This window comes from Netta rufina (assembly GCF_964035555.1).
Source record: "Netta rufina genome assembly, chromosome: Z".
Taxonomy (NCBI): domain Eukaryota; kingdom Metazoa; phylum Chordata; class Aves; order Anseriformes; family Anatidae; genus Netta; species Netta rufina.
This window is the reverse complement of record NC_140126.1, coordinates 14,513,554-14,540,607: the sequence shown is the minus strand read 5'-3', so window position 1 is coordinate 14,540,607 and position 27,054 is coordinate 14,513,554. Positions and strand designations below refer to the sequence as shown.

The window sequence follows — 27,054 nt, the reverse complement described above, 5'->3', positions numbered from 1 at the left end:
TTCTCAGTTCTCCCTCATCAGTTGTTATTAATGCAGTAACTTGGGTTATTAACTTAGTCTTGTCCAAAATTTTTTCATTCACTTAATCATATCACGGGCTTACATTCCCCACTTCCCTGCCACTTTGTTTCTACCATCTTTTTGTCATAATATGTCTTAAGAGTGATAGACAGATATTCCATGTAATGAAAAAGTTTTAGCCCGAGCGAATGAATCCTGCTCTAATATTTTCAGTGACTATATTTTTTAATACAACAAAAACAGTTCCATATTTGTCTTTTAAATCTTGTGCTAATTTCAAATGGGGTAAAGGTATCACCTTCTGCCTTGTGAATGACAGATATGTGTCATATCATTCTGATAATTTTACAAAGGATGCTAAATTCCTTCACTGTGGCTCAGAAGACACTTTGCAGCAAACTGATGTGATTCTGATCTTGTATTGTATGGTTATTGTTTTTAAGCCATAAAAGGAATGGATTTTATCTCTTCCAGTCATGCCAATATATCCTCTAGCTCCCCAGCTCTCTGGAAAGAGGAAAAATAAAAGATGGCTTCCTTATCCTGTCAGATTTGGACCATATTTTTTTGTTGTAGTTTCACTTTTCCATCGTGTGCTGTCTATTGAACTGAGAGAATGTTTTTATCCACAGTTTGATCACAATTTCATGAAGAAGTAGATGTTGTATAGAATAATGGTTTCTCACCAATGTATGTTAATACTGTTTTCCTAATATTTAGAAATAACTCATTTCTATATAGTTATATTTCTATTTAACCAAAATTTTAATGAGGCAATATATTTCTGCTATAGAAGAATGAACTCCGAAATATTTATCGAGTCATCTGGAAAAAGTGTGTGCATATCTGAGTTGTGTGTATATGTATGTATATACTTTTTTAAATCACAGTGAAGGTCATCAACATGAACCTGCAATGAAATGGATTACATCAGTCTAGCTATTAGCATTGTCAAGCACTATCCTTCATAATAATGTAATGTATTATACATCTCAGGATACTGGTGATATATCCAGGCTAATGTTTTTTCTCCTCTATTTTCCATCATTATTCTGTCATTTAAATGAAGTCAGCATTTCATAGGTAACTTTGAGCTGACAAATCCAGACTCTGAGCTTTAGCTTGAAGCAAAAGATAATAAATACTTCTGTACCAAATTGTTTTCCTTATGTGTATCAATGTGTCACTGAGCAGCATTCATTTCTGCTAAAAAAAAGAAAAAAAAAAAAGGGGGAGGCAAAGAGAAGATGGTAGACAGATTTTGTAACAGATAAATAAATAGGTGCATAGTGTTATGGTATATTTAGGTTATGCCAAGCTTTGTGGAGTAGATTGGATTAGCCTGTTGTCTTTCCAAACAAAAGCACGTGTAAAAATTGCATGGATACCTGTTTTAATGCCCTTGTTTCTTCACAAATGGAGATACCCTGTTACAGATGTACTCTTTGTTCTAGCAGCTGCTGTTTTAGACTGAGAAACCATGCTAGAGCATCAACAGAGTTGCTGAGATAAAGGTCAGCAATTGAGTGGTTATTTTTTACAGTTTCAGACTGGCATTTAAATAAGACAAGTACTTCTAGTGTTACTAGAAAAACTGAAATCTTACTATATGTTAGCATGAAATAGCATTGGGAAATTCCTCTGCTTGTCCAGAATCCGCTGTACAAATTCTCAGGCCTCTCCATCAGCCCCCATTTTACAGACAACTTGAAAGTATTTTTCACTTGGCGTGATTATTAGGGTGGAGTCCTTTTAAAATGCATTCAGCTGTTGTTTTGGGAATTTAGTGATCGGTCTGTTTCAGCATCCAGAAACAGAACAACCTATATAATGACTGAGTGAAACTATTTCTTTTGCAATGCTGAGGTGAGGTCTGAGTTCTCAATTTCAGTCAGGATGTGTCGAGGGAACTGTCAGGGTGGGGTGGGGGGGGAGGAAGGGGGAAGCCTGTCCTTTGAATAAGGACATGTTGTTTTAAGTAAATTTCAGGACAAATTGAACTTGAACAGTCCACTCAGATCTGAATACTTCAGAGAATGAAGCATTTCAGATTAAAAGTCAATTCTCCCAGAGTAAAATTTCTCTTACATGAAACTTTGTGGAGTTTATAGATTTCAAGATCCAAGGTAAGGGGTGTACTTACTCCTGTATCTGTGTTTTATAACGATCACACTTAAGGAGGATAGTTGATGATATGACACATTCATAGTACCTTGAGAAAACTGTAAGGTCTGCAAAACATAGCCAAATAACAATATTTCTGGCCCATACTGGGTGGAAGAAGAGCTTTCAGTGTCTCAAGATGCATATTCTCAGCGTATGTGTTGTTTTCAGGTATTGTTAAAATACAAGTTCCTCAGCAGTACTGAAAGATCTGTCAAAGTTGATTATTTCACTGGTTTTCAGTACTGGTTTACAGGATTGCAAGCTTTTTTTGTTGCATTGTCTTATTGAGATTTGTTTCTTTTTATGTATGCAGAACCAAATGTGTAATAGACGTCTGGGTCACCGTGCTGTTACTACGTTGCACTACACATTGCATGAAAGAAGCAAGACCTTTCTATATATGTAAATAAACAGTGTCTTTTAAAGAAATATAATCATGTTGGTACTTAGTTTTTTAGCTCTTCCATAGAAACATCCAGCCAGCAGTATTCTGGTGTCATATCTGGAGGTCACAGAGAAAACTATCACTCTTCTCCAATGTTTTCAATCATCCTAGGAAAAACTACTGGAAGGAAGACCGTGCAGCTCCCCACCAAATCCCTTTTTTCCCCACTACGTTTTGTATTAAAGATGATAGCTAACATCTTTACTGTCACAAGTAGTGTCTATTTTAAGATAAATGCAAATTGGTAAGAAGGGGCGAAGTTCTGGGGGAAAAAAAAAAAAAAAAAAAAAAAAGGAAGTAAAAGATCTTAGATTTTTATGTCTTTGAGTAGGATTTTGACTGGAATATGTTTGCATGAACTGAGAAGACTGGATATATCAGGATGGCCAGGTACAATGCTGTTCTTACCACGGTAAAAGCAAATGAATTGAGAAGAGGTGTCTGCAGTCTGTGCACAGGCTGCTGTTCGCACGTGACAACATCACTTGTCAGTATACGTCCCTCTTACCTGTGGTTAGTGTGAGCATTTATTTGAACCTGAACTCTTAAAACCATTTGGGTAGTTTATGCTGAAGATCCTGGTGGCAGTGTCTGAGAGATACTTAAGCTCCTGCATGCATAGAAATAGGTAGGAGGGTGGAGATGAGCCTACAAAGTGTCCTAGACAAGGCGACAATGCAACATGGATGCCAGTGGTCACAGCTGTACAAAAAGTCTCAGCCTGTGCCCAGGAGAAATGCTCCAGAAAATCTGGCCTTGTGTCAGTGATTTGGGTTAAATTTTTTTCTTAAATAACTCTCACACAAATATCCTATTGACTTGGTTGTTTAAGGATAGTTTGAAATGCACATACACACACACCCCTCTGAATTCATCCCCTAAAAAGTAGCTTGTTCCAGCTTGTTTTCCTGTCTTTATTTCTCCATCAAGCATATTTGGCCTGATCTTGTAGTTAAAAATGAAAAAGGAAAAAACAAAACAAAACAAAAAAAAAAAACAGGGCAGTCTCTCTGAAAGCCCGGATTTTTGCTCCTATTGACCTTGGCAAAAAGAAGATGCTTTGAACTTAGTAACACGAGTTGTTTTTTTTATTAACCTTTTAATTGCACGTTACATGTGTTCTCAGATGCAGCCTGTGAAGTACCTGGTACACAAGCAATGACAACGTGTATAACAGGAGGGCAACGTGCTCCCCAGATACCTGTTTGGGTGAGCTGTGTCAGGTCAGATGCCTGGCTGTGTCTCTCCCTTTAATTTTGAGGCTTGCCTGCCTATTTCAAAAGTCCCGTACTCCTGATAATTTCTTCACAGTTTTAATAAACTGTGGCATGCTACAGGAATTAATCCCAAATACTTATTGTTTGTTGTTTTACAAGTCGACGTCTAAAACACCTCATGAATACCTAAGCTTGATCCTGGCAAATGTGAGGAGGTTTTCTCGGGAAAAAAAAATATGAAAATTTAAATATTGTAATTAAAATGAACTGGGTAAAAGGTGAAAACAGTCTAAAAAAATCTTAATCTCACAGTAAAAACAATAAATGGGTAAATGCAAAGATTCCATATACAATCTTTCTTTGCTTTGCAGATTGCTTATAGAAGTTTGAAGGTCATCCAGTGAGAAGTGGTTGATTTTGGATTTAACTTATTACTTTATTGTGCAATTACTTTTACTGGCTCTACTGCTTGGACTGTGCCAGTTGCTTGGTGTCTGCTGCTTCCAATTTGCAAAAGGCAATGGAGGTACTTCCAAGGTTTGCAGGTTTTTTCACAGCAAGCTGGGACATACTGTAGTTGTCAGAGTGAGAATAATGCAAAATTAAAGCATATTTAATACAGGAATTGGGTGACGAAAGCTTCCTCTGTGCATGCTTAAAAATGAAATGTAGTGTGTTCTAATAGCCATTTGACAATTTGATTTATTACCAATTTATAAGTTATAAAAGGATTTGGCTATTAGAATAACATCTGTGTATTTTGTGTTACATTATCCTGAAGAACTTGATGTTCATGGATTATGTTAATTGTTTCTGGACCTTCTCCTGGAGGAGGGCAGGAATGGGGTTATTTTCTTCATCTGGTCACCCCATCAGTCATTACAGGTGCCTTTCTCTGTAGTTATAGTGTTGAAGCAGAATCATATTGTTAGCCTTTTGCTCACCCTCATAGTTCGTTTTTCAACTTGGTTAAACAGTGAGCAGGTTCCTGCTTTTTGATCTATATAAAGCCTCCCCTCTTAGACTTTGACAGTTAGGCTATAAAATTAGCACAGGAGCTGGGAAAACTACTGCTGTTAGCAGTTTGTTTGCTCATATATGCAAGTGAGAGGCAAGACAACTCTATAGGGATTAAATGTTACTTTGTTTTTTCCTCCTGACCCCTTATCTATCTGTTTTCATGTTGATTCACATCACAGGGTGCTTTGGAATAACGCTTTTTCCCATTAGCAGTTATTGCTTCAGTCAGGTATCCCTGTAATTGTATTCTGTATAATAGGAAATATTCAAAATACGGACTTTTAGTAGAATTATAAATATAGATGTAGCACATAACTTGTAGCCTTCCTCTACCTAAAGGACGTTTGTTTAAATTACATTTCAATGTCAAATTAGACATCAAGACTAGTACATCAAGACTAGTACATTTAAGTTATTTTATCTTCTTTATCTCTGGCTTTTTCTGCTCTATTCATTTAACGCAACCCTCCACCACTACCTCCTTCACAGTGGTGCATCTGAGAATCAGGTAAGAGGATTTAATTCGGAGTATTTAAGAAAGAATAATAAACATATTAAGGTGATGAAAGAAGTGAAGACAATGTTTCATTTTGTCAGTAAATGAAAGCTTAAGAATGTGTAGCTTGAGCTAAGGTAATCAAGCATTTTCAACACTGATTCTTCTGTGCTTTTTTTTTTTTATTATTATTATTATTATTTATTTTTTCCATACCATTTTAAACCTTTTTAAATCTGGTTATATAGAGGAATACAGAGTGGGACTACAGTGATGTCTTTATCTCAGGCAGTTACATTACTGATTATTTGCATTTAGGTTTGTATTAGGTTTTACAGTGCCTGGGTAAGAAAACAGTAAGCTGAATAAGAGAACCTGGATAAGCTCTAGGTTGTAGGTTTTCAGAGATCATGTACCTTTTTTCTTGGCATTGAGTTTCCATGCAGAAGCACCTGCCTTAATTGATTCTGTAGATGTCTTGCTTGTACTTCTTGTCAGTCAGTTTGTAACTTTTTCTCTAAATAATGACTTTTTTACTTTAACTGTAATATTTCAATATTTTTAGGATTTCAGAAGTGTGAAAGTGAAACATCATCTTTTTTGAGGCTGTTTCTCTGAAATGTGCGGCACAGGTATAACATGTTCTCGAAACCAAAGAAGGGAAGGGCTACTCTTAATAACATCCATTCAGAGCATTACATTTAAAGCTATTCCTCCATTATTTTCCTGTAGTCAATATTTGTACTTTTACTTTTGTTGCTTACCCATATGCTCTGGCTAGCAACAAATAGCAGCCTGAGACCCCATGGACTACTAGAATGCTTTGAGTATTGCATGCATTGTGGTCCCAAGTGGGAGAGGATGGATTGACAGGCTAAAAGTATTAGAAAAAAAAAAAAAAAAAGTGAAAACAAGCTACTGGGAAATATGTGTTGCTCAAAAGAGATAAAGGGCAGTTATGCCTCTCTGCTTCATACCTAACCTAGGCTGCATGAAAAATATTGAAGGAACATAACCTTACCAAAGTGGTATTCCTGAATAAGACTTTCTCTTTGGGAAAATGAAGAAGGAGAAAGCAAATTGAGCCAAATGTTGGTTGGGCCCCATTGTGTGCTGGTGGAAAATCTCTATGGATCACACCACAGACTCTGTTGTGGCAATATTGGAGAAGAATCAAGCCTTTTGCTTCCCATAAGTATGTATCTTCTTTATCAGTGAGTTGATCAGAGGGGTTTATGCTTTGCATTTGCTATAGATAATCTTGGAAAACTTTTGATACATCAAGGATAGAACAGAACAGGAGTGGATGTTCATACTGTAATCGACCTTAATAAAATTCACACTAATGAAACTGAAGTCTTTCTAATCTTAAATACATTTCCCAATGCATTTTATAAATTGTTTATATTTTCTTCCTTGGTGAATTTTAAGTTGAATGTATTTTTTGAAATGTGTTTTAAATAGTGTCTCTAGACTTGTTGGTATTCATAGTAGACACATCTAAACATAATAAATCCCCTTTTGGCAAATACCGTATTTTGTAGTTGAGCTAAAGATACTCTTTGCTATAGAGCCTTAGGGATTACACCTGAATTTCATTAAGGAAGTCTAAGTAATATCCAGAGGAATCTCCCAATGTAGAATTGCTTCGGACTGGTTAGGACAAGATGGGATGCAGCTACCAGCACTGCCTCCCCCCCCCCCCTCCCCCCCCCCCCCCACCAAGGAGTTGTATTGTTTGCTTTTGGTAAGAATAAAAATTGTATTGAGATGAGCAGGATATTGTCTGTGAATAATTCGGAGAGTGAAGACAGATCTATTGTGCTAGAGTCACATTTTCAAGGAACCATATGTTTTATACATATTTTTGGAAATAAAACGGTCAGATTTTAACTGAATACAAAGAGTTGATGTACAATACAGGATATTGGGAAATAGGTTTGCTATAAGAACACCAGTTAAGCTCAGTCTATATAGGAGAACGAAAATTTGGTAACTTTATTCATTGATCATATTATGGTCCATTTATCTCCAGAAGAAAAGTGTTGATACTAGAGGCTGTTCCCCATAGATAATTTGTTTACTCTGTGAATGTTCAGGAAGGGTCCCTGGTTCTTTCATCATCTGTTTCCTTTTTCAGGAAAAAGATGCAAAAATGATTAAGGCTTTTATTCTATGATTTTGTTTTGTTAATTTATTTAGGGAGTCCTAGTCATGGTAGTCTTAGGTGGAGAAAGGAAAAAGGGAAGACTAACTTACCTGATACTGTACATAACAGAGCCCACTTTTAGAACTGAATTATGCACAACAGGTGTTAAGGGTATTGCCTGTGCTTAATCTTCTGCCAATTTAGAAACATGAGAGGAAATTTTCATCTTGTCTGAAACAAAATGCTTGACACAGAGTTCAAGATATTCATTATTAATCTTATGTGCTGACTTTTCACTGTGCACCATATATAATCTCTATCCTGGGATTTTACATTTTAAATTTGGAGAGCTGTTGAAGACCAATAGATCAGTCTACTGCACTCTGTTGGAGATCAGTCCAAAGCTTGAAGTCTCTTGATGCTTTCTTTCTCACAACCTTCTTTTGCATGCTGTAGAAAAATTCTTTGTCACAGTTTTCTGTAGAGAATTCAGTTCTGAAACTGAAGCTCACTCACTGGGTATTCAGCTACCTGGATTGGAAATTTATAAACAGATTTCTTTTCTGGGAACACTTACTTTCAATGTTTGTCAATTTTTTATAGCTTGGACTAGACACAACTCTGTGATGATATCGGTTGTGCAAATGTATTCCTGCAGGGAAGACCTTTAAAAGTTTACAGAAGAATTCTGTACAGAAGGTCTGTTTAAGATTCTAACTAGGTCAAATCAAGGCTTATAGACAGACAACTTTTTTTTTTTTTTGGGGGGGGGGGGATGGGGTGGGGGTGGGGGGGGGAAAGTCTTCGTTTTCTGCTTGTTTCGCCAACAATTCCGGGTTGTCATGCAATAATGAATTGCCTTTCATCAAGCTGATTGCTTCTGTAACTAAATAGATATGTTTTTCTCCATCAGAGAAAATGCCTTGCAAAAGTATAAAGTGGCAAGTAATTAAAGTTAATGTAATTAATACCTCTATTGTATACAAAGTCAGATAGTGATAATGTGCTGAAGACTCAGGTAAGCCCTGTTTATGTCTATTCTACATGATATTTCATAGTTAATGAACAGCTCTATTTAATTAGTTGTTATAAGTTGTAATCTTAATAGATTTATTACCTCTAAATCACATTCACATTTGAAGTCCTCTGTGTTTAAACAACTTACAGCATTTTTACAAATGTATCATCAAAACCATAGATTTGCTTGTGTAGCAAGATGAAGATTCATGAGAAAAATGACCCTGAGAAGTCAGGGTTTGCTGTTTTATCGTGAGGATGATTTCCAGCTTTTCAGGAAGAAGCACAGGTTTGCTATACTTCTGGTAATCAATGGTAGTGCTTTCTGCTTTGAAAAGCTCTTAGTTACTTCCAGTTACTTCTATTTACTTCCTTTTCATCAAAAGAAAGGTAGAAAGTAGGAGGGAATCTTTTGCTGGCCCCTTGAAAAGTTTTGGAGATTTGAGCAAGTTATAAGCTGTTGAAAATTGTCATAGTCTGTCTAGCTTCTCTTTTGTACAGTGTGTTCCTGGCTTGCTGCCAAAATCACTAAGCATTATTAGCACAACACTTGAACCATCTTAGTGCCTTGCGTCAGTATGACACACAAAATTTAAACTCCAGACAGAACGCAGATAAAATAGTGGTGGCTACGACTGCAGCTGCTTTCCTCCTTCTAAATACCCTTTGGCCCAGACAAAGGTGTCCTGGGGCAGGTAATCAGAAAAGCATGAGATCAAGTGTCATGTCTGCTGACTGATGTTAATAATCTGTGCTTTCATAATCACTTGTTACTGAGAAAGGAATTCTGACCTACCCAAGGCTGTTCTTCTTACCCTGCTGTAAATCCTGCTCCTCTTCCTCTGAAGGTATCTAAACACCTTTCAAAGCGTAGCCCATAAAGTGGGAATAAAGCCCTAGGGAGGGGTTTTGCCGAGCATCGAGCATTGTTCCCACTGAAGTCAGATGCATTCCTGTAATTGTGAATTTCAGTGTAGGATAATTAAACTAACATTGGGAACTTCAGGCTTTCTAGGTGGATGACAGAAAAGAAGATCCCTGCTGGTTAGCCACAGAGTGTCAGGCAAATTACATGATTAGACTTTCTTAATTTGGTCTAGCCTGTACATATAAATGAAGAAATCATTCTTTGCCAGACGCTGGCCAGTTGCATGGAATCAGGGAGACATCTTTACAGAAAATAGTGTTTGATATATATTATTTTACTATCTTATTGGAAACTAGGAAAGCAGAATGCAGATTGCATAAGCAGCTGTCATTTTTGTCACTTTGAGTCCTTGTTTCTACAACCTTGCTGAAACTTCAGGAGAGGATTACTGGTACAGTCTTTAGCTCAATTTGTGGGGAGATTTAGCTGCTGATTCTTGCAGAATTGCTTTTAGATAAAGACCTTTGTATTTGTTTCAAATGGTGAGACATGCAGGATTTTGGCAACTGGTTTGATCCACATTCAATATTTTTTTTATTAAAATATGAATGGCAAAAGAATGATGTTAAAGCTGGCTTGAACTGAGATGCAGCAAAGGGCTTTTGGGGAAGATTTGTTAGGTTACATAGAGAAGAAGTGAACCTGGCAATGCCACTTCTGATTCTGACATGTTGCATTCATTCATGGAGCATGAGCAAGTTTACTAGTTTGAATTTGTGGCTTTGTGTTGTACTTTTTTTTCTTTTTTTTTTTTTTTTCTTATGTCTACAAATTCATGGAAATCTTGTAGGCCAGATGAAATCATTCAGTCAGGTAGGTGTGACCAAGAGACTGGATGCTTGGCATACCTGCTAAGGAAGAGAAATCTTCAATAATCAGGTCTGGGAGTTAGGACTGCTCTGGTCATCTTTCCATTTTAACAATCAGGTTGTATCTTGCAGAAAACAACCATTAGAAAAAAAATAGAAGCCTTTTAAGAATATGACATGGAATGAGGAAAGCAGGAGACTGAAGCTGGAGTATAAAATATCTAGATGTCAAATTTATCAATTTATCACAAAATGTAGAGGATGCAGATGAAGAGAATGAATTAACAGCAGATGGAAATCATGTGGACTGGAGCAGGCGAGGAAAATAATTACTTTCTCATTAAGTATGACTCCTTGCATTTTTATTTTTATTTTTATTTTTTCAAGATTCACCATTCCTTTTTGAGCATCTTCTCTAACCAGGTCATGAAGAGCCTTGTGATGATGTCCAGAACACATCTTTTGTTTTCTGCAGTGCCCCATTTCTTGTCATGTTGGGAACATTTTTCTAATAAATGGTTTTAGTATTTTGGCCTTACCATCCTTTGGGAGTGAATAATTCATTTCCAGCAGACCTGCTTTTTGTGTGCTCAAGCTTAGGTTAACATGTGCCAAAATAACAATGATGTGCCAATGTCTCTTGAATTTGTTTATGAGGAAAGAGAAACATTGGCTGTGTTGCCTTTCTTTTTTTAAGTGTGCATGGCAATATATTTCATAGTATATCTGAAATATAAGTAAACATTGCAATTCCAGGTTAACAGTTTCAAACTTATAATTAAGTAAAATAAGTTCATTTTAATGTAATGTTGATAATGCTGGCAGATAAGATGCAGTTTTCTATGACAAATCAGGTCTTTTCAGTGATATGTTCTGTTGCTTTGGCTGAAGTTGGCTGCCTCGACCAATTTTTCCTCTTTTGTAAAGGGAGAGACATCTTGCTTACCTATTCTCCAGTTCATAATTTCATAAAGTATGTTATTACAGTTTGTGGTGTTTTTTCTTCCCTGTGAGTCTAGAGTTTGCTGTACTCAATCTAAAAATTATTGGATACCTTTCCCCTGATGGATGTGTCTGTGCTGTTGCACATGGTTTGTGTCATCATAGAATGGATTTAATACATGGTATTAAGTTTTGGGTTAGTAATGTAACTACCGCATCATAATCAATAATTTCCTCTTATAGAGGTGAGGAAGAATAATAATAATAATTTCAAGTCAAGGCCTAAATTTATGAAAATGCCTCTGAAATTCTAAAAATACCATGTCCTAAATCAAAGTAGTGAGTTTATTCTGATAGTTGTCTTAAAAAAACCCCAAATGATCAAACAAACAAAAACACACGCATGCACACACAGAAAAAAACTTGGAAATTTCCTTTTTAATCTGAGTGGAAAATTTCCTTGTATGAAAGCAAGATAATAGGGAAAACCTTCCGGAAAAGACAGAAATGGTCAGTTTTCACATTTTGTTTTCAAATGCTTGATGAAAACCCACTTCCATATACCAGACCTTCTATAAGTTAAAAAAGTAGAAGAGTTTAAAGGCTCTAGAATGCAGAATACCTGGATCTACCCACAAAGTTGTTTCCAAATGACAGTGAAACATCATGGTGGATGATGTAACCTTAGGAAGTATGCCAGTAAAGCTATCATTTAAGACTTGTCTACATAGAGAAATAACCCAAAATAGATACCAAGGAATAGCTCTTCTACAGTAGCTCTCTGAAAAGATGTCAAGAGTGCTTTTTTTAGTCCACTTTGAAAGTGGATTAAGCTAAACTACAGAAAGACTTTTAGTAGGATTGTCTGTGGGGGAGTTAGAGTGGAATAGCTGTGGTACTTCCATGTTTTTACAATCACTTCCCCACCTACACAAGTCTGCAGAACAGTTTTGAACATTTTATACCTGTTCTTATTTCAATTTGTCATTTTAGTACTTAGGAGAATTTTTCTTTTGAGTTTGTTACAGCATGCAACTTCCAAAAACGTTTCAACTGTATTTATGAAGTAATTAAGAGACAAATAAAGACTCTGAGTGGATACTATTGTAATTTAATGCTGGTCATTAGTAGTTAAATAAGCCACATAAAAACATTGATTCTAAATTTCTACCTCATATCTGACAGCAGAATACAGGGAACCTAATTCAACCTGTATAATTTTCAGAATGTTAATAAAGTCTCTGTATTCTTGGCACAAGGAAGACAAAACCTTTACAAATAAGCCATGAGTCAGGTTCTGAACTTGGTCCTTAAGGCTGAATCCAGGTAGCAAAGCAAAATTTGGATCATGAACATGGGTTCAGAAACAGTAGCCTAAAACATTTTAACACCAGCCTAATAAATGTGTCATTGCATATTTAATGGACAAGCAGAAGGAAAAAAGATGATGCTCAGCAGCATTGCACTAGAAGGACTGAAACTGTGAACAGGATGCAACTCAGTTTGTCATCCTTGTGGTTAAAATCCCAAGAGATCCTCCTGATACTCACAAGTGTAATTTTGTAAGTGCATCAAAAATAATGTTTACCGTTTCCATCAAAGATGCCTTGTAGGTGGATATATTATTCTAATGTATCATTTTGCATGTTCTCATTAAGATTAACTTGCTTCATAGTAAAAAGGCCATGTTTAAAAGCTTTAAACTCTACATATTATATTAGGGTTCAAAATACAATTCATAAACGGAAGAGAGCCTATTTCATAATGAATCATTTTCAAAAAGTGGATTAAATGTGTTCTTCTGTGCATAAAGGAAATTCCTTGTTATTCCAGTAGCACTTTCTCATATTGTCCTTCAATTTGGATGCTTCAACCTCTTCAGCAGAAGAGATTTCATGTGCCAGTAAGTGTTCAGCACAAACAGAATCTAAATGAAACTAGAAAGGCAAGTCATCCCATTGGGAAACTACAAACTGTTTTCTGTGTTCCTTGGCAAAGACACAGACCCCAACCCATAAGTTGTGAACAGTGTGAAAAATACTGACTCAGCACTGGGGAAGATGCCCATAAAATACAGATGGGACCCATCTAGGAATGAGCATTTTAAACCTGGACAAACGTTGGTTGCATTGTTCTTATGCTGCCAAATTCCAAAACCCTTGGTGCAAATGTGCTCCAAGCTGATAGCAACATCCATAGCAGCCTCCTGGGCCGCTGGTTGAGAACTGACAGATTTTGGAGTTTGCAGCCTTGGACCTGCACTGACCACAGCATGCTGCTGCAGCCAGGGCTCTGCAGTCATCCGAGTGCACAAGGCGACACGACTGCAGGGTCTTTTAGGCTTCCTCTCCATGAAAACCCTGCTGCTGTACAATTCTTCCTGACGTTCTTTTTACATGGTAAAATATTCATCCTTCATTTTTGTTTCCAAAATAATTCTGCAAAATACATCATTTGTATATAACAGGCAGTCTCAGTCTTAGTGACAGGATACAAATGGCTATTAATGATGAGGAAATTGTCAAAGAACAACATTTAGTAAAGCCAAAATAGTAAGGAAATTGATCCTGCTCCATTGCCAGTTTAGTCTGCACATATTATCTGAATGTGATGCCGTTCGTAGTCAAAACAACACAGGCAGCTATAATAGATTAAAACTGCTTTTCCTCTTTTTCTTCTTGAAAGACCAAACTTTTACTGTGTTTGTTACTTTGCTTCAAGAACATAGGGGTAGACTTTACGGTTTGTTTAGCTATGAAGGGATGACAGACTAGGGGGGTGGTAAGGGGAGCTTAGTTTTGGAATGTAAATACATGTAGAGCTCTTCTCCTTTTGTTTAGCATCTCTTTAAACTAAGACAAAAAAAATCAGTGAATGAATGAATAGCAGCATGGTGAAATACCTAAATGTTTGAGTTAAAATTTTTGGATGTTTGAAATCCTATTTGGATCCTTTTCCCAGATCGCAGTGCATTCATATGCACTCAGCAGGAAACTTCATGGAGATGCACATTTGGGCAGAAGGTCTTTGGCGGTGCCTTTTTCTTAACTTGTGTCTTTTCTTCTTTTGAAGAAAGTAATGGCTTAAGTCTGACTGAAGAACAATCTTTTTTTGTATGTTCCTTATAAGAATTTACTTATGGTTCACAGATTTTACCCACCGTCTATGTCTGCAATCCTTTGGATTTAAAACAGCATATATCCCACTGCAGACAACAGGAAACGCCAAATTAAAGACTTAATGACATACTGCTGAAAGAAGACAAAAGGTGACAAATTATAAAACAGCCAGCTAAACTTTTAAAGAAAACGCTGAAAAAACCCTACATTCAAACAGCTTGAAAAGGATAAGGATATTGTTACACTTGCAGACATATTAATAGAAATTAGAATGAACCATGCTGAATATAAATTTAAGCATTTTTTTTGAAAATTTTAATGCATTTCATTAAAAATAGCAATTTCCTAGGATAGTGAAAACAGAGTTCTGAGTTTAAAAAAAAAAAAAAAAAGTGAATATATTTTAACCTTGTTCTTATTGGCTACTAAATTAAAGACTTCATTTTTGTAATTGTGAAACCAGTTAGTGTGTGACTTCTACCCTTTAGAAATGATTAACCTCTGCTGCTGCAGCAACTGCAGTAGTGTCAGCTTTCTCTGCGGTGGCACGGTGGCTGTGTACTCTGGCCTTCCAGCCTCTGGCTTGATTTACAATGGGTGGTGCGTTCTTTGATCTGTTGGAGTTGTGCAGAGATGGTGGAAGAGGAGTGAAATGAGTGGCAAAGAGAAAAGAGGGGTCATATACAGATGAAAAAGCAAGGTGGCAGACCTTCCCAATCCCAGCGATCATCGTGATCCTGTCATTTATTTAATCACTTAAATATTTGCGCTCTTTGATGATAGATACTCTGTATTAATATCCTCAATGTCATTAATTTAATTTTGGACCATAGCACTTTGTTGGTAGCTTGGGATGTACTGCTTCTCTTTGGGAAATGGCAAGAGGGGTTCAGCTAGTAGTTATGAGAACAGCAGTGTTGTATTTGCTTTACATACTGCTCCCAGTTCACTATAAGGGTTCATACTTAGAGGTTACCTGCTCAGCAGTTTATCAGCGCTACTCTAAAGTCAGATCAGAGAGAATCTGTCACAATCTTCAGAATGAGCTATAATCATGGTAGGATTGCGGTGAATCTTTTTATTCATATGCTCCAAAAATTATTTATATATTCCCATCACTGCCACTGACATATTTAGAAATGCATAGCACCCGTTTGAAGCACACTATTGATGCTTTTCTTTGGGGATTTTTTTTACCTTTTGGAAAAACAGAGGAATGATTACTTGGGGGTTTGCTAGTGGAATTAAATTGCATACTAGAGAAAGAGCTCTGTATTTATTATCCCATTTCTCATGAAATGTTTAAATAGGTACACTTGCAGGCCTTTGTGAAGTGTAGTATTTACCTCATTCAACTTGTGGTGCTGAATTTCATTGCTCACCTAATAATAAAACAAGTTTTTTTGTCCTCCATGTATGCCGCTAGACTCAAAAGGAACTTGCCGTGTACATATATAAACATACATATAAACACCTATCTATATTTATAAACAGTCATCTGTCAACATGCTAGGAATACTCTGACCAGCTTTATCTCCTTTTATTTATTGTCTGCATCCATCTGGTGCTTGTGTTCTTAGGTGCATTGTGAGCTTAGGGTTGGGCCATTTTGTATAGGCAACACTTACTGCAATGGATGCAAGTCAACAGCTGCACATAGGGCAACAAAATAAAGAGTGAGTGCCTGTTGTCAGATGAACCACTGTCACTGTCAGTGTGCAGCACTGTCTGAGGAATATCAGCACTGCACACTGATGGGATGTGTGAATCAGAGAAGAGTTGTTGAACTATTTTATTTGGCACTGCTCTGGATAATATGAGACGCCAATTTTATTTCTTTGGTTTAAAGCTGGACTGAAACTTTTACCTCTTCCTATATGGAAAAAAAGTTTGTCATTGCAAAATTGCTGCTTTTTGACTGCTGCTATTAGGCAGCTTGGTTTTTCAGTAAGGCTTGGTTTTATAAAGTGTCAAAGTCTGTTCGGTGTTCTTGTGTTAATATAGTGTTCCTCATAATTTTTTAAGCCAAAGTGCTACCTAGTCTTTTTAATAAATACATGGATAGTCAAACTCAAAAATATAGATGTTGCTCGATGGTCTGTGTTCTCAAGGCTGCTATCCAGGCTAGTTCTGAAGAACCAAACAGCCACTCTATATTTATTTGCATCATAGGAGAAACATGGATTTGTGAGCTCTCATGGGGTGGAGCTGAGTTCTTAATAGTTGTCATTACAGCGTACCATACAGTGGGGCCCCAGCCTTTATTGGGTTTGTAAATTCTGTCATGATAAAAAATAATAAAGGAGAATCTTCTTGAAAAGATAACTTAACCTTAGAATATTGCCTTTTAGCGCATATATATAATATATATAAAATAAACCCAGCCACTTAGCTATTAGTTCAGCCAAAATTTTGTTTTAGTACATATAGAACCATTAATTTCTCATTTAAAATAGGGGAAATGTTCAAATTGAGAAAAATATTCCAAATTTAATTTACAAAAAGTGAAAAGCAAAGATGAAGCATGGGAACTGATTATGAAAAAAGTTTGTTTCTCTTATTCATATGACAAAAATTATTAATCAGAGTATTCCCTAATGATTTGCAGCATCTGGTAGAAATGGAGCAGCAGCTAAGCCTGCAATATGATAATCTTGTGGAAGAAATGAGTAACCATGAACAGTATTTAGCAAGAGAATTTAAGTTTAAAAATATAGGCTTTCTTCTTGTGTAGTCCTGCCAGAAAGCAAAAACAAACAAAAAAAATCAGTAATCTGAGACAGTAGCTACAGTGAGCTTCCTCATGATGAGCACTTTTTGCAGCAGCAAGGAAAGGGGCAGTAATGCCTTTAGAGGGAGACAGTGAATGTAACTGGGTTTGAGGTGGTTGGCTTGGAGTGGTAGAAGGGGAAAAGAGATGCAGAGGAACAGGAGTAACAAGATTAGGGCCCTTCCTTCTTTAGGACTTTCCACCTTTCCATTTGTGGTTGGAGGAAGATGAGAGCTGGCTGTTGTCTCACCTGGGTTTTGGGAGCCAGAGGCTCCTAAAATTAAACTTCATGGGTGTGGAGAACATTTGTTGTTGTTGTTACAGTTATGTACTAGTAAAAATAAATAGTTTGTAGGTTCTGCTGAAATACAAATAATAGTTACACCCAGAGCTAATTTTGTGTTAAAGGAAGGTATATACTTTCCAAGCGAGTTCAGGTACAATATTCCAACCATACTTGCATAAAAATAGCCCTGTTTACACCTATAGTTTCAGTTGATGCAAATATTATTTTAAACTTAGGTTAGAGTCTGTGGAGAGTGCATGGTGGTTAGTCCTAAAAACTGTCTTTTGTTTATGCCCAGAAGTTGTCCAGTGCAGGCAGCATTCAGTACAGGCTTTCTTCTGTTGGCTGCCCAGCGTGTTACAGCCATGACTTCAAAAGCCAATCTGCAGGAGGGAGAAACTTTTTATTCCTGTGCCACCTCAGTCTTGGGTCTGAACTGTGAGGCTGCAAAAATTGCTGCTGATCACGGTAGTGTGAATCAGAGTTTTGCTTTCTGTATTACGGAGAATACCAGCTAATCCAGAAATTAAGCAAGACCCTTGATTAAATTTGAATGGGCTATCAAACTATCATCAAATGGCATCAACTTTTAGTAAGATATGGTCAGAATTATCTTCTGCAGTGAAATCCCTACAGGCATCGAAGGAATGGTGCCGTGAAGAACAGACCTGCCACTGGCAACTCTCCAGTCCTGCAGATGTGAGGCGGAGGAGGTTCTGCAGGATTAGGGGAGTGGAGAATAAGCTGTGTTCAGCTCGATAACTCTACCCTGGTTTAAAATCTTAGATTGCTCAATATGGGTGGAAGGTGGTAGAAGTTAAGAATATTTCATAAAATTGTTTATGCAAAAAGTGAAAGCAAAAGATGAAAAACAAAACAAAAGTTGAACCATGTTTGCAGTAATGTAGAAAGTAATCATATGTTTAGTTGACATACAAAAGGGCTTGTGATTTCTCAAAAATGCTTAAATATATTTTAAACATGTCCATGATCTTGACTGACCACATGAAAACTGTCTAATTTGCTTTAAATGAGTGATTTTAATGGTTAGTTTGCCATATCTTTTTGATGCTGAAAACCAACTCTCTCGCAGTGTAATGGACATTTTAAAGTGGTATTATCACTGTTACCTTGGCCACCAGTACTATGCTGAGCCAGTGGGACCATTCACAGCTACACTGAAGTTTTCTAGCCACCAAAATGCAGACTAACACAAAGCCTAACCAAACATAAAATAAATTACCATAAGCATTTCTCAAAAAGTAGAGCCAGGGTCCTTACTGCCTTGTCTGAATCTTGAAAGCCATAAGTGATTTTTTGCTTTTGTTTTGTCTTGATGTTGCTTCTATGGCATCCTCAATAAGTAAACATAAAAAAAAAAAGGCAGCAAACACACACACACACACAAAAGCACCACCACCACAAGGATTTTTATTAACTTGAAAATGCAAGGTGTGTATTTTGAAATCAAGACTTGCATATCTTGTTTTGTAATTAAGAAGCTCTCACCTCGCTTTTAACAAGATTGCTTGCTTGCTCTCACATATGAGACTTACTGTGTTTTCTTTCAGTACCTTTGCCCTGTCAAGGCCTCTTGTTTAGTGATCTTCAATTCAGTGGCCATTCACTGGAAGTCCACTGCCTGGTCCCTGACTGTTGGTTCTTGAAATTTGCCAGCTATGCAGATAGAGACATAAAGTAGCCATTTGTTACTTGGCTGGTGTCTACTTCCTCTCTTTTCCTCCCACATGAGATGTTTTCCTCTTGTGTTTTCACTCTTTAATATGTTTGTGTAGCACTTATCAAAACAGACCCAAACAATGTAATGGGTGTTATGTGTCAATGATAATCAAAGCCACGGTGCTTAAACCACTTTACAAAGGTTTAGGTTTCATCAGTTTTCTGAGGTGTATTTGGAAACAATTAGGTCTGTTCTTAGAAAAGACATCCTTCTGACTCTGAACAGTTTTTCTTACTCCAGGCAGAAAAATTCCAACAAAAACAAGTCTTCTTTTGAGTGGTTTAAATAGTTCTGGGAATGACAATCTAGATTAATTGTTATATACTCCAAGTTTGCTGCAAAATCATCTGAAAGACACTGTACCTCAACACTAATTAAATGTGTAATATTAGACTCCTCAGACAAATGCTGAGTTTTATAGGCAAGTTTGTATCTTCATCATGTCTCTCTACCAGGACACAGGTTTCAATCAGGGTTTGGAGATGCTGGGGGAGTCTTGTCATGTGTAGTATGTATGTTTTGCAGAAATCATTTGCAAATAACCACATCTGTTAGCTATCGGTGTCCTTGCTTAATAGGCAAGTTTAAAATAACTGCTTATACTTGTGTGCTTCTGATTCTTTCTTTTGCAAAACAGATGAACCTCTGTATTCCAAGAATTGTTCCAAATCATATTTTCTGGCACTGTTCTTACTTTTAGTCATTGTATGAATTAAAATATGCTTTCCAGCTCTTGCCTAAGTTGTCAAAAAAAGTCTCTATAGAATTAACATGCATACAGTTTTTGCAATCTTTTTTTTTTTTTTTTTTTTTTTTTTTTTTAAGCAGTGTTAAATTTGCTTGAGCAACATTTCTTGTTTTGACTAGTGGAAGATCTAAAAATACGCTACTGTATTGACTGAACTAATTACATTTCAGTTCTAGCCACTACCATCTGGATCTCTGTCTTTCTGGTTACATTTTCATTGCACAGATTGCACACGAGTGATTAGCACCAAGAGCTGATTGTCCAAATTTTGTTCTGAGTATTAGCAGCAGCTTTGCAGAACATTCAAGTTACTGTGCCCTTCATCTTCCTCTGTGGGTGCTGTGGTCCAGTCTGGGGGTCACCAGTTCAGCAAGGATGTGGAGAAGGTGGGGACAGTCCAGTAGCAAGCTGCTGAGTTGGCCAGAGGCCTGTAGCCACCTTGGCTTAACAAGAGAGGCTTTGAAGGAGATGGACTTCTTCAGTCCAGCAAAGAGAGGGCTAAAATGCAATCAAAATAGCTGCTTACTTGAAGAGCACTTAGTCAAACTCTTACTGGTAGAGCCAGGTGACATGACATAAGGAATAGCCAGAAGTAGTGGCTTGGGTGGCTCATGCCATCCATCAGGAAGGAAATCTTGTGGATTAGAGGCAAAATTTTCTGCTTGAATCAGGTGCTGTACCAGGCCATGGATTTCAGAGTTGGTAAAAAGTGAGTATGTAATTGAAACTTTCTTCCTCAACCTTTTCATTCCATGGATCAACTAAACTGAGAATTTTTCATGCCTTGCTTTAGTATAACAAAGAAGTATGCTACCTGAAGGAAGAAGAGCTGAAGCTATTAAGTTGAGTTCAGGCTGAAGGCACTCCTGGGCATGGTGAAAATTTCACTCAGGTGGATGTAGATCAGGTAGCAGTGCTTGCGTAAGTCTTAGGTTAACACTCCACAATGCCCTGTGCTTTCTCTGTTCGCTCAGCTGCTCCTAAGGTCTTCTGTGCCATCTCCCTCCGGCATGATGGTATGTTTTATCCTGAAATATGATCATTTTTACCTAGTCTTCTCTGTCTTGGTTTTGTAGCGCATAGTTTTCTGCTGTTAGCAGAATATCTCAGGGAATAGCTTGTGGATAAAACATTGAGAGGAAGTGGGATAGCATGACAGTGAAAAGCAAAGGGTTTTTATTTAGGTGCCTAATAAGGATTTAGATAGCAAGCTTTGCCTCTGAAAGGTCTGTTGAAAGCTTTCAAAACACAGGAGAAGATTAAATTATGCCAAACCAAGTTACAGAATTTGGTGTAATAAGTGTTCAAAAAGCAGCAAAAAGAGTATTTTAAGATCCAAGATATTGCAGATCATCACTGTTAGTATAAATGATGGCATTCTCCCAAGTAACTTGTAGAAAAAAGATTGACATAATGACCTAGGGCTCTGTCTGTTCTGTAATACAAACTAATTCTTTCAAAGACAGCTCAACATACAAGCCTATCTAATCATTGTGTTCAGACAGCCATGTTTCCTCCTCCTAACTCTTCTTTTAAGTTCCCACTTGATTTTAGAAACTAACTTCTTGGGTATTGATGCTGTTACATACATGAAGTTTGTCCAGTTTATTCAGCCTTATTGATTGGCATATGTTCATATGTTCATGTGCACTGTGCTGGTACTATATTTGATACTGTGGTACAGATAATAGGAATGGTCATATTCACTGCAGAAATCGTGGTGGGGTTTTCTTGGTGTGGTTGTTTTTGTTTTTGTTTTTTTAACAAGCCTGTAGTTTAGGAATGAGCACATTTTAGGGGAGGCTGTTAGCAGCAAATAAGGTATGAAGCAGTGCTGATCAAGTGGGAACTATGTACTACTGTGAGGCATGAAAAATGCTCCAACAATTTAAGTGTTGAATAGTTTGAAAAGTTTGACAGAGAAAGTTCTAGTTACCTACTGGATTTAATAAGTTAACTTGATTTTTATTCTTTATTTTAATATCCCCCGTCTGCCAGCCCTGTCCTTGATAGCTATTTCCTCATTCCAGAACTGAAAATTTGCATTCCCAATAGCTGTATTAACACTGCAGAATTTTCAGTAATTCTGTTTACAGCACCTTTTGGTGTGCTCTCCTCTCTTTTCAGGGAGAGGTGTTTGTTCTAGGGTGCCACTATGATCCATTTTACAGTGCAGCCACACAGCATCGTCACACAGGAAGGTTGGGAACTTCTTCCAATTCCTGCTGCAGAAACTGGCAAGTTGGATACCTCCTGAGTAGTGAAAATTTTAGTTCTACTTCCAGATTGTAAGCTGTTTTCTGTCTCATTATACTACCCAGCTGTTTGCCAGGCAATACTGCATTAACATGTAATACTCTTTTTTCCATCTGATTATTTTCTTTGTTTACAAAGGAGGGCTAAAGCTTTTTTTTTTTTTTTTTTTTTTTCATTTGTATAGGTCTGTTTTTTGTAGCTAGTCATTGGACCAAAGCAGCTTCTCTTCAAGAGGGATCAAAAACAGTTTGTCAGTGATAGCACAAGGTTTATGACCTGTTCCATGGGGCGTAATTAAAAATGGAATTCAGCCCCTTTTTGCAGAATAACTTTGACACATCTGGTTTAAACAGTTTTAGTGCAGAGAGGAGATAAATAGAAGTTCCTTTACACAGTAGATTAGTTTCAGATGAGGTATAGGATCCCCTCAAATTCAAGTTCACATAAAAAGTACAGCAGCGGGACAGCCACCCATGAAATGTGCGTAGTCATCCACTGAATATGTGAAAATAAATGGTAGGCCTTATAGCACTAAATAAATAAATAATAATAAAAAAAATCTTGTCACAGCCCCAGAAGAAAATGTAAGGTAATCACGCAGAAAAGGAGGAGGACCAGGGCTGAATTCCTTTACAAAATCCCTATTCTTTCCCTGCTTTCTCTGCCAGAGCACCTCTGATCCAGTTTTATTCCATGTTCCCCATCAGAATGTTCATGTTTTTACAGATATAGCACATTTTATGACACCCACTAAAGTTATCTGCTGTGAAATTCAATTGTTTAAATACTTTGTCCTTTTGTTACCCTTTTCTAATGGATTGCCAATACATATTGCTTTCTCATCAGATGCTGATAGTCCCTTTAGTAGACATTACTATTCTGTGAAATGGTGATGAACACACAATACTGGCGTATAGATAGTGAAGTACAAAGTAGTCGTTTCAGCACTTTGCTCTTGAATAGAAAAATACAGTCTGTGTCTGTTTAATATTCACTGGGATACCCTGTTTTTTAAGGAATGTTGCTGGTAGATACCTCTCTAAACATTCAGGTACATTGATGCTGCATGCATTTTAGTAAATTACTTTTATGCATTTTGAGAGAATTAAGATATGGGGGAGGGGCTTAGTCATATACACTTAATTTAAGGCATTTGTGAAGGCCGTGTAAAGTCTTAACAAGAAGTGTGCTTTACTGCATTGACAGGTAGGAGACCTGATCTGAATCGGGAGCTAGATTACTGGCTTAAATAAAGGACAGCACATGATGGTGCAGTTTAATTTTGATGTAAATTGTTTCTAACTTACAACAGGGCATCAATTAATTACTAAAGTGTATGTTTTCTCAAAGTAGTATGGTTGTGAATCTGGAATACCAGGTTTTAATGTCTTCAGAATTATCTCGCTTCTACCACAGACTGCAGCAAAACAGTAGTTCTTGACCAATTTTCATGGGGAAATTGAAATTATATAAAATAACAGTTGAAAGAATACAAGTATTTTTAACTTTAGCTGGAGGTACATACAGTTTAAGTCACTGTAGGTGGTCTCAGCAAAACCATTTCAGATGCAGAAAAGAGGTAGTGTTTTCATTCCCTTGTGTTATATGTACATTATCATGGTTCAAGTTAAACTATTTCCAAAATAATTGGAACATGAGGAAATTGGTTACTAGCAAAGTTAATTCAACCCGCCTCCTGCTGTAAACCTTTTACTCTCTAGAGAGGATACATTTTGTTGGGAAGAAAAGAGAGAGAGAGAAGTAGAAACGTGTTGCTCTATCATGTAATTAAGTAACTGACATCTTTTTATGATAATACATTTGGGTGGTCTGTTCTTGAAACACTTGATTTGTTAGGAAACATAACCATTTCCGCAAGTAATCTCTAAGTCCTAAATATTTTGAAAAAAATTTGCATTGCGGTATTGCATCAGTGCATTACTCACCAGTTAAACTCTCTAAACTGCTGTCGCTTGGCATTGGAGAGGGCTTCCAGGTTTTTTTATATCAGCAAAAACTTCTGTAAATTATAATATTGTTTGGCAGAACATAAAGAATAAATACTGGAAAACTAGATGATTTAAGAGAAAACAAATGGAAAAAGTTGAATCTCATTTTGCTTTTCCTTGGGAAAAAAAAAAAAAAGAAAAAGAAAAAGAAATCCTAGTAGTTTACAAAACATAGAAAGTTTGAAATTGACTTCAGCCACAGTGTTTGTTTAGGTGTTGTGACCCTTTTGTATCCTTGTTGTAGTTTTCTCTCAATCAGCACAATTCTGATTGTCCCCACTGGACACTGTGGAGATTTAGAGACTTGCTTGCTGCAGTGAACCTCAATGATTTTGAGGTTAGGCATGCTGCCACCAAGTCTAGGATCATTTTAACTGCCAGTGGTAATGAGCTGCTGAGTTTTTCAGATTAAAAGAAAACCAGCTTGAATACATTTAAATATTATGCTAATATACATAAACACTAATTTATATATATTATATATATATATATATATATATATATATTATAATAAAGTTCCTGTAACCAGAGCAATCTACCCCAAACTAATTTTTATAGACTCAGCTGACTGTCAGGTTAGTGATTCCATGCACAAATGTTTAAACTTTAGGTACCAGCAGGAAACAGCTAATGCACTCTATAGTTTACAGTTGGTGAAGGGTCAATATGGAAATATTTCTGTGATGTAGTTGGTGAATAGAGTCTATGATGTTTTTTCCCAAGCGTGGTTTGAAACACTATTACTTTTCTAAAATCATAAGGAACTAGAATCACCGTTTGAAAACGCAAATGTACTTATGGAAACCAAAATGACCTTTTTTAAAATGTGAGAGAAACACAAATAAAAACAAAATCAAGTTATACCTATTTGGTTAAAGATTTTAAAGATAATATTATTCTTAGTTTATTTTCCATGTGGTTCCACAGCTATTAACTTGCAGATTTTTGTTATAAAACAAAAGTGACAATTTGAATTGAAGTAATCTGATGCTGAAGTTATTAGGAAATATGGGATACTATTAGCTTTCCTTCTTAAGGACATTCAGGAACCATTATATTGTTATTCCTTTATTCAGAATAAGAGCAAAGGTAAGACATGAAACCAGAACCCTCTGCTTCCCTCTCTTGTGCTCTGCACATGCTGCTGTAACAGAAGCCAAGCTACGGGCCCTGAGTAGTTAAATGCTGTGGCCGTGCCTTCAGAATAGGGATTTGGTCGCCCACAGGCAGGGCCATAGCTCGCACAGTAGGTAAGACCTGTCAAGAGAGCTTAGGAGGTTGTGGAGTGATTATGCGTTTTGTTCATAGGTGGGAACTCTGCTCAAGAGAGGAGTCTCTCTAGGGAAAGAGCAAAATCCTCTCTTGTCATGGCTCAGAGGCATGCTGATGCCTCCTGCTCATGCTCAAGTTTCTGCTGACTGTCTAGACAGTTTCCATTCTGTAACTCTTCTTTTGTTTCTTATGATGCTCTGTGTCTGCAAAGACCACGCTCATCTCTGACAAGAACATTCTCTATGGCTTGATTAAGTCAAAGTGATCAAAATCTGTAGAGGCAGATTTTCCCTATAAGGTTTGTCTCAAATCCTTAGTCATATGCCTTTGGCAAGCTGTTTGTCATTCTCCAAGTTAGGAGTAAAGGTTTAGATTTAAATAAGAAGATCAGACAGTGCACAGTTCCTACTATTCTGCAGTAATTTTGCCTCTTCTGAGGGGAAAAATGCCAGTGCTGGAAACTCTTTAACTATATTATTTCACAAGCCAATAGAATTTAAGTGTGTCTACTATTGTAGAGCCTGACTTATGGTGACTATACAAAAGAAAACCACTGCACATTCTGAATGATTCTTGACAGGTATCTCTGGAAGCTATTAATACCAGCAGTTCAAGAAAATATAATTCTGTATCAGAGGTGGGAAAAAATAGACAAACATTGATGCATTTTGATACAAAGTTTTTGCTTTAGCTTCTAGGCTTGAGCTACAGACTCTTAACTGCATTTTTCTAAAATCCTAGGCTCAGAAGACTCCTGATACAGATGCTGATTAGAACCTCCTGTGGGAGTGGTACTGTTCATTTTCCTTTGAAAGACTGAATTTCTGACAATAGCAGCTGTATCTTCATAGCTTTGTCTGCTAATACCAAGAAAATAAAATAGTGGGCTTGTTGTAGCTAAAGTGGGCCATCTTTCTTACTGTCTACAACTGTAAATATAATTGCAACAACCAAAACGAAAATGAGGCCAAATCAGATTCTGTGTGGAACACCCACAAGCTCTTTCAGAAGCTGCCCCACAAAACATTTATGACTGGCCCTGAGCAGAGGTGGCGCAGTCAGCAATGTGAGTTCACCTCGTTGTTATCTGAGCCAAGTACAACGTGTTAGTGAAACCTATGGATGAAGACAGTTTAAACTAACCTTTTCTTTGAGCTAGAAAGTACTGGAGATTGCACAATTAACTACTCCATCTTGCTCAAAGTTTGTGTAGGGGGGAATGACAATAGAAACATCTGCAGCACAGTAACTTTATATCCTGCTACAGCTGTTAAGTAAGAAAATATCTCATTCCCCTTGGATCCATTTATATCTGAGATTTGAAGAAGGAAGGCACTTGTACCTACATCAAATGCTATGCAAGAGTTGGGATATGCCACATTCAAGCATTATGTTGCTGCATACTTCAAAGGCAGCTTGAAAGCAATGCATCTTGCACAGCAAGACTGTTTAATCTTGCTATGGTATTTTTCTATTTATAAAATAAAGTCACTTGTGCAAAAACAGGATCCCTGGTCCTGTTTTGGATCGTGTGTAATAATTTACTTTTTTAATTCTAAAAGGAGGATTATTATTTTAAGTATGTTTGAATTCATTCATATGTTTTAATGACAATTCATGTAATTACACCTGAAATACTCTAT

At 36.9% G+C, this 27,054-nt stretch overlaps 1 protein-coding gene across 2 annotated transcripts in view; it reads left to right on the top strand.

The window, feature by feature from the left end:
• The window catches only part of ARL15 (ARF like GTPase 15), a 218,267-nt gene that overhangs the window by 125,849 nt on the left and 65,364 nt on the right, over window positions 1-27,054 (top strand). The window contains exon 7 of one of the 2 annotated variants that reach the window (XM_084305726.1): window positions 2,501-2,801. The exons of the other annotated variant lie outside the window; for it this stretch is intronic. Coding sequence (XP_084161852.1) covers window positions 2,501-2,593 — 93 coding nt within the window. The 3' untranslated portion in view covers window positions 2,594-2,801. Of the gene's footprint in view, window positions 1-2,500; window positions 2,802-27,054 lie in introns of those variants that run through there. 2 annotated transcript variants of the gene reach the window in all.